This window comes from Gymnoscopelus microlampas (genome assembly GCF_963454915.1).
Source record: "Gymnoscopelus microlampas genome assembly, chromosome: 1".
NCBI lineage: Eukaryota > Metazoa > Chordata > Actinopteri > Myctophiformes > Myctophidae > Gymnoscopelus > Gymnoscopelus microlampas.
In genome coordinates this window covers 14,202,746-14,215,955 of record NC_139962.1, presented here as the reverse complement: position 1 = coordinate 14,215,955, position 13,210 = coordinate 14,202,746, and the positions used below count along the sequence as shown (strand labels likewise).

The window sequence follows — 13,210 nt, the reverse complement described above, 5'->3', positions numbered from 1 at the left end:
CCTGTCTGAAGTTCTTCACGGTGTGTTTACTCAGCTCCAGAGTGCATTCCACCCTACAGAGGGCGACCGTGTAGCAGTGGTGTAAAGTAACTAAGTACATTTACTCAAGTACTGTACTTAAGTACACATTTGCGGTATTGTTTTACTTTACTTAGTATTTCCAATTTTCAATACTTTTCCTTGTACTCCACTACATCTCAGAGGCAAATATACTTTTACTCCACTACAATTATTTGAAAACTTAAGTAACTAGTTACTTTTTGATTGTACATTTTGATTATTTGATACCAATACTTTTGTACTTTTACTCAAGTACATTTTGATTACCGGACTTTTACTTCTAACAGAGTGTTTGTACATTGCAGTATTGATACTTTCACTTAAGTAAACCACTGCCATGTACAGTCGGTCTGTCTTGTCGACTATCACAGGGTGGGGATTGGGGAACACTCTCTTGCTACAGTCATCATGACTGCAGAACCGGTAAAACACTTTAGTGCAGTGTGTGAGCTAGTTTATGCATGCAGTGCTGAGTGATGGGCCTACCGTTCAGCTAAATGAGGGGTCCCCAAACTACAGCCCAGGGGCCAGATATTATCCTCCAATTTTGTATAGTCTCTCAAAGCATGAAGTGCTTTGAGTCCAGTTATTCTACATGCTCATCTCAACCCAGCACGTTGGATCCACTGCAATTTGCCTAATCCCAACAGATCCGCTTACAATGCCACCTTCACCCACCTTGACAGCAAAGGGGAAGGGGGCTCCTGTACAGTATGTTAGGCTGCTGTTTTGACTCAGATTGTAATACTATAGTCCCCAACGAATACAAGAAAGTTAGGCACTAGTACATCTGGCCACCAAAACCATGGGCAGCTGGAGAGGTGGGCACCAAAACCATCTGGGCACTAGGGACATGTGGCCACCTGGACGAGTGGGCACCTGAATTAGGATTTGTGTCCACAAGTGTTTTTTAACTTTACATAGCATGCTGCTTTGTTGTTGATAAGTGATATTTAACCCACAGTTCTTTAAAGCCACAAACCCAACACATCAACAAGGTCAAAAGTACAATATAATAGTTTATTTGAAAAAACTAATTCAGGTGCCCACATGTCCCTAGTGCCCAGATGGTTTTGGTGTCCAGTTGTCCTGGTGCCCAGTTATTTCCACCCCTAAGTGCCCGCTCGTCCAGGTGTCCATATGTCCCTAGTGCTGCCCAGATGGTTTTGGTACCCACCTGTCCTGTTTCCGTCCCCAACAGGCTTGCTGTCAAACAGTCATCTTTTGCCATATTTTTAACCATTATTTATCCAGTGTAGGTTCGCTGAGCACAAATGCTCTTTTTCAGCAATGCCCTGGTTCACACTCACACAGTTACACAGTAACACCTATTATACTGCTTACCACTGAGCATCTCCACTTTAGCGGTTAGGTTTAGATGTCTTGCTCAAAGGCACTTCAACAGTGGGTATTCATTGAGGGGTGAGTGTTGCTCATCTACTTCGCTGCCCAGATTCTTCCTGCTGGTCCAGGATATCGAACTGGAAACCTTCCTGCAGAAAGGTCATATATGTCATACCCCAGGTCAAGACATGCATAAGTAAAACAGAGAAAGAATACAAAAGCTGTTATGTATTAAATATAATCACCATACCTATAGTAACCTACACCTGCGCACACACACATATTACACGCACGCACGCACGCACGCACGCACGCACACACACACACACACACACACACACACACACACACACACACACACACACACACACACACACACACACACACACACACACACACACACACACACACACACACACACACACACACACACACACACACACACACACACACACACACACACACACATGTTCAACTAGTTAAATTATTTGTAACTGTCTTTGTCGCCCTCCAATGCACAAAGTGAATACTACAAGTTGTTCCAGTGCCATATCTTCTCTTACTTTTTAATTCACTTATATGCATATATTTATAGAATTTTGCATCAACCAACCACAAGTACCAACTTTCCCACAGCAGCCTGGGCCTCAGGTGCTTTGTCTGTTCATAAAAATTGCCTCTGTATGTGGGGCCAAATAAACCAGTTAGTAGTCAGGTCAGTATCATTTACACATCACTATTTGCTATCAACCCAGCCCTTTCCAAACGTGAGTGCTTAGTAACAGGTACTTTAGTAGTATGCCGTTAGTGCCAGGTACTAATGGAAAGGCAAAAAAAAAAGCAACAATACAGTCAGTGTTCCAACAATCAGTGATTGATGGTTCAAATATTTTTGCATGACACCATTGTGCGATGAAGTATATAACATAATGCTTAAGTGATTTGTTGATATATAAACATTACAATATAGAAAATTATTTATATTGTATATATACATTATTATATTTTTTCAGATATTGGATTAATCTAAAAAGTAATCGATAGAATAAAGCATCAATACAAGGATCAGCACTCGAAACACGTGGCTGAGTACTCTGTAAGGTTCATTTACATAAAACAGAAAGTTTTATAGCTGTTTGAAGGCATTAAAACTATTTTTGCATTATACAGTAGTCTCTATTGTATTTGTACATTTCTCATTTACTTTTTTATACTTAAAATAGGGATGCCAGGTTAAAAGTGGAAACATGAACCCATGTTTTCATCAGAAAAACATTGTAGAAAGGGAGAAAGAAGGAAAAACTATCAAAGCGTTGGACATGGCAGTTTAACCACATATATACTGTACATATGACACCCTCCTTTTATTTTTATTTAACCTTTATTTTCAGGAGAAATCCCATTGAGATACAAGATCTCCTATTACGAGGGAGCCTTGTTTTATCCCTTTACTCCAAATCTCTTCACTGAAAAGACCCGATCTCGAAGCTTGTGAGTTTGTAGATCTACTATTTTTGTCAAATGTTCACCTATTATAACATGCCTAGCCTTGGATCACAAGACGTCTTGGATGATCTTCAAAATAGTGTTTGCACTTTCTCCCTTTTTGGTCCGTACATCTGCATAAACGTTCAGATTTCAAATATAAGGTGCTTACCCCATGGCCACGGATGTTGCAATTATGTACGACCCCACTGAAGTACCCGTATATTCCGCATTGTTCAATAAAAGCATTTTAATCCGATCTGTGGGCATTTTCTCTTATTAGTTATAATCTATCAGAATGCAATACACCTCCCAACCGATAGGGTCACGTGGTTGAAAGCATACGGAGAAAATGACTCATCCATGACTGTCATAATATATGACAGTCATGTATCAGGGCTTGGTAAATATAAATCAAACACCATGTATGTCGTATGTCTTCAGATGTATAATCTTTACTGAACAGATAAGCCAACAAAAACATAGTTTCTATGTTAGGCACTTTTATTAATTTTGCTTCACTTATTCACAAACACAAATACCATCGCTAGAGAACACAACCAATTTAAAATAGATTTGCATCATTAGATTTTTATACTGGAATTTGTTTAATGGGAGCGACAGGCAAATATTAATTAATGTTATTCCAAAGTTCTACATTATAGAAAATTCAGGTGTAATTTTTCTATGTTATCTGAGGTTTAGTGTGGCCAACAGTGTATTTTTCTAGCATAACTAAGCATTTAGTAATACATTTTACATGGTAAGGTGTGTTAGCTCAAAGGTAAAGACATTTTGGGGAGTGCTTAAGGTGAACCTTAAGAGTGGCCTATCCACATAGATAAAGGGATGTAGTCAATTATTATTAAATGGCATCCTAAATGTTAACCTGAACAAGTGTTTTGTGCCGTTCTACTCCAGACCTGCTGAATATAATAGTCATCATCACATAGTGTATATTTATTAAAGTAGTACAAAGCTATGAAAAAATATATCAGTGTAAAGGCACAAGAGACTTGCTCAACAATCACAACACCACTAGAATAAACCATGAATAGTCACAACATGCTGGCTCAGGGGTGTGTAACTCTTGTTCGAAGAGTGAGTGGTAACTTCAAGTTACCTCTCCTATTAAAAAGAGGAAAACAATGGCAGATAGTAGAGGATTCCCTGTACTTTTACACCAAACAATCGGTCTTAACTGCATTCCTGATGCCTTCTAACCAATCTGGGAAGCATTGTGTTCCAAGAGAACTTATGTTCAACACCAAGTTAGTTTTGGGGCAAAAAAACAACAAACAAAACATACAAATTGGGCTTCCCAGAACAACAGTTGCTCACCCCTGAGCAAGACATGTCAACATCCACATTATGAACTTGGCCTGCCAAGTCTCACCACAAGAGGACACTGGTTTGAACAAAAGGACAATGCGCCACTGCAAACTGTAGGACACAGCAAAGGATTTCTATTTCTCCCTCAAGAAAAAACATACCACGTGACTCAAATCCAACACAATCCCCTCTACAGTCTCTATTGCACCATACAATGTGAGTAGTAAAAAGGATACCTGTCTAAGTCAGGTAGTCATTTGCGTGAGCTCCCCAAATGATTTCTATCGGATGACTTCCACTTGCATTACAGACAAAACTCAAGTTACTTTGGACATAAAGAGGAGGATAACTGTACCCACAATGGGTTGAGACAATCTCTGAAACTAAATAAGTTGGTTAAGAGTTAGACAATTTAGCTAAAAGTAAGGAAGGGGTGGGGGGGTCGGGGTGTAAATATAGAAAAAGTCAAATAAATCCCTCTAAGCTCATTCAATATAGTCAAATGAAGATGTGTATTCATAGTTTTGGTGAGAATTGAGAGCAAAGATAGTAAGTGTTAATTAATAGAACTTTGCACATATTTAACACTGAAGAAATATCCTGCATGTAGGTAGTTGAACAAATCAAAATGATTTTGAAATGAGCAATCATACATTCCTCTGGTCAGTTACATAAAACTTAACATTGTTATAGATGCAATCATCAGTTTCCCACAAACGGACTTTTCCTTTATAGTATAAAATTGTTTGACATCTAGCAACAACAAACACTCCGTTCCCTATTAAGATGGACCATGTCTGAGTACGACACACACACACACACACACACACACACACACACACACACACACACACACACACACACACACACACACACACACACACACACACACACACACACACACACACACGGCACCCACAGGGGCCACAGCGAGGATGCTCTGTAGCAAGGGGATGTGTGGTGAATTTGAGTCAGAAGGCATCACTGTGTTTTGCTGGGATAAACTTTAGCACACAAACTCCTGTCTCATGCGGATGATCTGTAGTAAGGCTGCTTGGACATCCTCATCCATGTGGCCCTAGAAAAGACACACACAACAATAGACACTGGTTAATCCATGTGTACAGTATTCCACAGTAGGAGACCACTTGCAAGCTATCCACAGTGAGAAAGGCTTAGCATTCAACTCAATTCAGCTTTATTGTTGTTATACCAACACACAGCACAGCAGAATGAAGATCTTGTTTGCCGATTTCTCACATTCAGCATACACAGTGCAGTACAGCCTAGTACAGCCTAGTGCAGTCCCACATTTATTATTAGAAATTCTAGTAGCAGCTAATATACACAGGATGGTGTTGAATTTGCCATTAGGTGACAGGATAGTGCAAATATTACAACAATAGACACAACATTGGTAGGAGAGTCTGTAATAGTAGTAGCAGCCAGCAAATATTAACAGGACAGGTATATTGCATATGGTATTGGGTAACAGTATGTGCATTGTGCAATGGAAAGCTTCCCATTATCGTTATGCCAATTAATTCCCACATTTATGTGTGTTGTCACTGCTGTTGTATCTTACTGGCTCACCTGCCAGTGAGGAGCCCCCACCGGGAGGACATAGAGCCTTCACCTCTCCCACCCAACACTCTCTGCTGTTTTAATGCAGCAAGCACCTTATAAAGCCTTCTGCATGAAAAGCTTTACTATTTATGTCGACTCCTTATGTCAGATTCAAAATAGCAGTAGGCTACTTACTAATGTCCGTTTATTGTACAATCAGTGATTTTCTGAGCAAAGTTTAGCATGTTCGTCAATTCACACGAAAGTAAGCATTTGAGTTATGGTGAGAGGACTTCAAAATAAGAGTGCATTCAAGTCAAAAGAAAAAATAAGAGCAAGATTGACTTGTATGATGTCTTTTGAATAATGCTTAGTTTTCACTGTTGCTACACTTATAATAGAAAATAATAAGTGTGAACCCATAGTCAGTCACATTATACAGGCTACTGTATCGTTCTTGAGATATTTGGCATAAATATCAAGGTATGACATTTTTTCCAGTATCGTACAGCCCTAGTGTACATGCGCACGTGCACCCGTCTCCGGTACTTACCACCTAGACTAAGCATTTTCCTGGGGGGAACCCTGAATGATATGTCAGTCTGGATAAAAGCATTGTCATATAGTGACACAAGGAAGTGAAGGCACTTTTATTTTTTTACTTCCAGTATTTCACACAAGCAAACACCTTAATGGGCATGACTCTAGGTAACGTACCTGTGCTGCACTGAGAAGATGAGTTCGATAAATTGAAACCACCTCCCTGTGTTGCCTCTCAGCATCCTTACAGAAGAGAACAGAAGACGGAGAAATACATTGTCATTGTGCTGACATGGCAGAAGCTTCAGATACAATCATATTGTTGCTGTCGGGTGGAAACCTTCTATGTACAAAACTGTTCATCGAAAAAAAAAAATATATATATATGGAGATGCAGGATTTCTGCCTGACAGCAACGAAATAATATGCTCCACCACAGTTCTTCCAGACATTATATCAATGTATGTGTCTACTTACAGCCAGCTGTTGCTGGAGGGTTTTGATTTGGCCTTGGAGTGTATCCACGTGCTGCGTCTGTCTCTTGTTGGGGGCATTGCCTGCATATGCCAGCTGGGACAAACCGTTCAGAGCCTGCTTTAGTCGCTCTACGTCTGTCAGCAACTCTGTGATCTGAGAAAAACACACAGCTGTTAACACTGATATTAATACACAGCTTAGAAATGGTCAGTTATGAAAAACTGTATATATTCATCACATACAGTATAATAAATATAGCAAAGGAGGAGTTGGACGCGCCTTCCCAGAATTAAACCCTTACCGTTTCTGGCCAAAATAAATTGGTTTAATTGAGGCGAAGTCCTACCACACATCCTTGGACGTTGAGTCTACTTATATAATAAATATAGTTTGTAGCAGTGCTGCAGAAGTATAATTACATAAATGTTTCCCACCTTCTTGTCCTTGACTTCAGTCTGCTCAGCTGACGTCTTGATCCTCTGTTGCAGATTTCCGATGGTGCTCAGCGAATTGTCATACCTCTCCTTCAGCTCCCTGATTTCGCTCTCGATGGCCTGGCCTTTCTGCTGCACCGCGTCCCTTTCTGTGCTGGCCCTGGACTCCGCCTCCCTCGCCTGGTCTACCTCCAGATGGAGCTCCTCACACTGTTCAGCCTGCCCCAACAGTTTGTTGCCCAGGTCGGCAACTTCCTCTTCTAGTCGCTGCTTCTCTGTCTTCAGCTGATTGATTTGGTCTTCCTTATCACGGAGCTCCTCAAGAGCCTGTGTAGCTCGGAGGAGCTCCGACTGCAGGGCTGTGATGTCGTCGGCCCTCTGGGCGTTGGCCTCCTCCTCTTCGCGGAGGGCCAGGTGGAGTTTGGCCACTACAGCCTCTAGGGCTCCCTTGGCCTGGGCGTGCTGCTGGAGGAGGGTAGCCTGATCTCCGTAGTGCCCCTGGAGCTCCTTTTCCAAGGTGGAAGCCCTTTGGGTCTCTTCATGCTGAGCCTCCTTAGATTTTTTACATTCAGCCTGAGTTTGGTGCACAGTGACTCTGAGGGCTCTGAGCTCAGTCTCATAGTTTTCTTGCTGGGCAACCTTTGATTCAAGGCGTTGTTGGAGGTTTTGCCTCTCGTCAATGTAGGTGGTATTCTGCTCAACAAGCTCATTTCTGTGGACAGTTACCTGCTTGTGCTGTTGCTCTAGGTCACTCAACTTCATGGTCAAGTCCTCTATTTTGCCCTTGTAGTTCACCTCCACTTCCTTATGTTGTTCACTAGTAACAGATGCAGCTTCTAATCTCATTTGAAGAGACTCCATCTCAACCTTGAGTTTTTCCTTGTCCTGTTTGTGGCGCTCTCCAACAGACTTCTCCTTGTTGCATTTCTCTTCCATTTCTAACACCTTTCCTGTCAAGTCCTTTATTTTGGCATTGTAAGAACTTTCTCTCTCCTCGATGGCTGCCAGTGGGATGAACTTAGCCTGGATGGCCTCCTGTATGGTGTCCAGTTCTCCCTTCTGAGCCTCCAGCTCTTGGTTCAGCTTCACCATTTCCTCTTGAGCTGACAAATACATCGCGGAAACCTCCTTCACTCTGCCTTCTGCCTCCACCACGGCAGCACTCAGTTCCCGCCTGACAGCCTCGTGGTCTTTTAAGCTCACATAGTCCTTTTTCACCTCCGACATAACTTTCTCCAACTTTCCCTTCAACTTGTCACTTCCATCTTTCACATTTCTCAGCTCTTCCCCACTTTCTTTCCCCTTGGTTTCCAACTTTGACATCTCGGCCTCAGCCTTCTCCAAAGCGGCGCTCAGCTCCATCTTCATGTGTTCGTGCAGGTTTCTGGGCACATAATCTCCCTCCAGGCTCTGTTTCATAGACTCACTCTGCACTGAGACGTGTGCCAACTCATTTTCTCTGTCTTCACATCTTTTCTGCAGCGCTTCCAGTTCCAGCAGCAGCTCAGCGTTTTGAGACATCAGATCGTCCATCTCAGACTGCTGTGTCATGTTGGCATTTTGGAGACAAGTCATGTTCTCGCTCAGTGAGCTCCTCTCAGTTTGAAGCTGCTGGACCTGTGCTTCCGCTTTGCCATACCGTTCACTGGCTTCTACAAGTTTGTCCTCCAGTTCCTCCATGGCTTTTACCATAGTCCTCCCAGCTTCCTCATGGTCCCCGATGGGTATAAATTCTGCCTCGATCCTACTGCTGAGCTCATCCAGCTGCTCCCGGAGGATTTCCCTCTCTTCCTCGCTCTCCTCAACCTCCTGGATCAGCCCCTGACTCTTGGCGGTCACGTCAGCGAGTCTCCTTTTCAACGAGGCGTTGTGCTCCTCCAGAGTGGCCCTGATCTTCTGGTGCTCCTCAGCAGACACGGACCCTTTCCCCCCTTGGGATGACCGGTTGTCAACCTCCCGGTGGAGTTCAGCCACCTCCTCTAGCACGCGATCGTAGTCTTCTCTCAGCTCAGCTAGCTGGCGCTCCTTCTCGTCCACTGCGTTGGACAGCAGGTTCTTCATGTTGTCAAACTTCTCAGCTGGCACTGTGGCGCCCTGTTTAGTCCCCGTCTCCTTCAGCTGGGTTTCCATCTCTAATAAGGCCTCTGCCATCTCATCCCTTTCAGCTGTTAAACCGCTCATATCCTGGCCGAGTCTTTCGACCTCAGCCGCCAGCTGACCTTCACTGCTCTTGTACTCCTCCAAGGCTTTCTCGCTCTGTTTGAGGCGGTTGCGGACACGACCCACCTCAGCTGAAGCTCCTTCATATTTGCCCTTCACATCCCGCAGCTGGCTACGGAGTTCTTCAGCTGCTATGCCTCCTAAGTGCTCCTTGACTGTCACCACGTGTGCCTGCAGCTGCTTGACTTTACACTCAGAATCCAGCATCCTCTTCTGGACATCGCCCAAGGCATCCTCTAGTTCTTGAACCTGCTGATCAGCCTGCTTCTGGATGGTGTCTCGGCTCTGGATCAATTCTTGGCACTCCTTATTCTTGCAGGAGAGATGTGCTTGAAGCCGGGCAGTCTCGTCCTCAGCTGCCTGCTGCCTTCTCCTCACAGCATCAAGCTCTCGTCGGAGGGCATCCATCTCAGATAGGTCCCAGCCCACACTATGTGCTTGGCCCAACTCTAAGGGTCTAGACATGGAACGTGATGTGCTGGGATTCTGGAGCAGCTGCAAGAAGTAGAAACACTTCATTAAATATTCATCTTACAATAAATGTGCAAAATCTAGAGGCGGGTACAACAGGTATTGCATAACTAGGTGGGGAATGCATTTCCAACTTATATCGTTCAGTCGGTTAAGTCGGTAACGATGCAAATTGGAAATGCATGCCGCACCCAGTTATGCAATACCTGTTGTACCCGTTTGTCTGCGTCTATGTTATGCTCGTTTATGTTCTTAAGTTCTGTGTCAGATATACCCAAATATGGAGTCTAGGCCAGTCTATGACGTTTCATTGATGACATCAGCGTACCCCATAAAAGGGTATTTATGGTTTTATCAATATTTTTGGGAGATCTGCCGATCAAACCGATTTCCCATGCGGCTATGGGAATTCATAACATTTTGCTTAAGGGCTGAGATTAACTTTTAGTTTCAGATAGGGATTTCAGCAGTTTATTATTATAAGAGCTCTTGCTATAAGCTTGCTATAAGCCCACTGAAGCTGACAGAATCACTAACACACATTGACAGTGAGTACTTTGAATTTGTAAACCACATGAAACTGAGCCACCAAGAGGCTTACTTGATCAGAATCCAAGCTGTGCGACTGCTTGACCAGAATGTTCTCTTTGCCTGCGAAAGAGACAAGTGCAAAGCATCATTATTGTCAGACCTATTTAGCCTTTTCTAATGGTGTTGAGACATGCTAATCTGTAATCTTGCAACTGAATTCGTAATTAAACAAAGTTCACCTTTGCTCATCATTACAGATTGTCCAGCATAATCCCCCTGTGAACACAAAATAGAGATAGAGAGAAAATCTGAGTTTACTAATGTCGTCTCTGGCCATAAGAGAACCGGTAGAAATACGAGTCAATATCCAAATGACGGGGAAATAAGCCAACGCTCAGAGACCGGAGTTTCCATTCTCAAACAATTCACTTTTATTGTCAGAGTTCTTAGCAATTCATACATACAAATCAAATCGTCATATGGCGCAGTCCATAGAATCTGTTTTATTCTGTTGGACGTGACATCTGTGTAGCCGAATTCACAGAGTCCCTAAATCACCAGAACATTGTACTTTATACTGAAACCTTTGACATATTAGCTCCCCCTCCCAGGCCCATCTCTTGACCACTCACAAACAAGTTTTTTAGAAACAAAAGGCTTGGGCCAGCCCCTTCTCATGCAATGAATTAACGATCTGCCTCCTTCACTTTAATACATGAAATCTTTCTTTATCCCTATCTATAAAACTATACTTTTACACAAGCTCATATTATGAAATATTTGTTTAACATCTTATTACCTTCAAATCAAGTCCACACACATTATACATTCACAATTGCAAACAGCAGTTAGAAAATACAATGAGTCAACAAAGACAACAGTTACTTTAAGACTATTTTTAACTAACTAGAGCAGACTACTTTAAGACTATATTTTCCTTAACTGACGTTTCTCTTTGTTAACCATACAAGTCATAGTTATTCAGACTTTAATCATTTTAACTACACACTGCAAACCTAAAACTGAAGAATAATCAAAGTGTATATATTTTACTGCTAACTCAATCATCTTGACCTGGCTTCTAATCATTCACTACGCATATCCTGTCTGTAGCCGATTACCCAGGAAGGAACAATGATTACTTTGATTAGTTCAATTGAATACAAAAGACTTGCCCTGAGTGATCAAGACAAGACAGAGGGTGTCAATGCCTCTGAACAAAGAAACAAAAAGGTTTATCAGAACGACTGTTGTGACTCTCACCTCTCACCTGGACTCTCTATAATGGCCAGGAACTCTGAATTGATTGTATTACAGCTGGGCCCACACAGAAATATATGTTTGGGTTATAATGTATTAATATCATAGTAATTTCATATTCCACTGTTTCAGTTCTTGAATACACCACACTAACCTATTGTAAGTAACATGCATATTCATCCAGTTTTCTTGCATCATTTACTATGATGACTGGCACCATTCTAGACATTATTTTGCAAAGCATGCCATACTTTATTTGATTTTCAAGGAAGCCATTGGATTCCATTTATTTCAGTATGCTATGAAAATCTACTTGCAGACTGAAACGTTGTTTGATATAGGTAAGGCAATATGCTAAATATGAGTACATTGATTTGAAGTCTGATTTGAAGCTGAGAATAGATCAATTTACGAACAAAATTCACAATGTTGTTTCAGTTATGATTCAGTTATTCAGGTAAGTTCAGTAATGTTATTGACTTTGAAGAAAATGTAGACAAACGCAAAAACATTTTTTTTTGCCATTGATGGGAAAATTGTCTGTTTATTTACGATATAAAGTATGTCCAAAGCTGTGACTAGACAGTGATATACACATATTGACACACAACAAACAGTAATATTTGTAGCATTTGTGGTGCCCCCTATGGGTGGAAGTGAGATCGCTTTTGGCTCTATGCTGATCAAATGCCCCTCAATGAGTGATTCAAATATGGGGAAGATCGGCATTTTTTGCAAAATGGGAATGTGACTGGAATCTGAAAACAAAACTGATACATCTTGATCACACAACTCTAATAAAAAAATAAAATAATGTGTAACGATTTCTGTGAGTCTGTAGGAGTAGTAGCAAAATGTTTTGAAGAAAACAAGAAAATATTGTCTGTCAGAAATGGGCATGGCTTATACGGGGAGTTGCGTCATGATTCAAGGACACTAGGGGAACAAAATATTGATTGTACAAACTACGGTTCAAGATTTAAAGGCCAAAACATGAAGTGGCCTGTTTGATACATTTGGGGTAGAGGTTATGCCGAATGGCCTTGCGGACAATGTGCAGAGATTTTAGTTGTACGAACTCTTGTTTTATTGTTGTATTGTGTTATTGGATCTTGTTTAGTCGATACACTTATTTGTTTTAGCTCGTGCTCATTCGATTTTGCTATTTTGTCTCATCTGTTTAAGAAAGTAGGTAGTTGATATATTGCACTTTTACCTTAGCGCTAGGTATACTCTTGGTTGCTTGTTTTTGCAGGAAATGCACTTAAGACTTCTGGTGATTAGTAGTTTCGTTCCCTACCTATGTTGAATGCACTTATTGTAAGTCGCTTTGGATAAAAGCGTCTGCTAAATGACTGTAATCTAATGTAATGTAATTCTATCGGGATATTTCCCCATTCATATCATTAATCAAATAAATGCATTCATACATGTATCTATAATCTAGAGCAGGTATTTGATTGTTTATGAATTGAGTACACACATCGTTT

General features: G+C 41.6%; 1 protein-coding gene across 2 annotated transcripts in view; it reads right to left on the bottom strand.

Moving 5' to 3' along the window:
• Positions 1 to 3,378: 3,378 nt before the first annotated feature.
• uacab (uveal autoantigen with coiled-coil domains and ankyrin repeats b) overlaps positions 3,379 to 13,210 on the bottom strand; it is a 49,341-nt gene continuing 39,509 nt past the window's right edge. For both annotated transcript variants that reach the window (XM_084078255.1, XM_084078256.1), the window contains exons 13-18: positions 10,700 to 10,736; positions 10,531 to 10,580; positions 7,239 to 9,953; positions 6,805 to 6,957; positions 6,505 to 6,570; positions 3,379 to 5,299 (exon numbers count right to left, since the gene is read on the bottom strand). In XM_084078255.1, the coding sequence (XP_083934381.1) occupies positions 5,228 to 5,299; positions 6,505 to 6,570; positions 6,805 to 6,957; positions 7,239 to 9,953; positions 10,531 to 10,580; positions 10,700 to 10,736 (3,093 nt within the window). In that variant the 3' untranslated portion in view covers positions 3,379 to 5,227. The remainder of the gene's footprint in view (positions 5,300 to 6,504; positions 6,571 to 6,804; positions 6,958 to 7,238; positions 9,954 to 10,530; positions 10,581 to 10,699; positions 10,737 to 13,210) is intronic.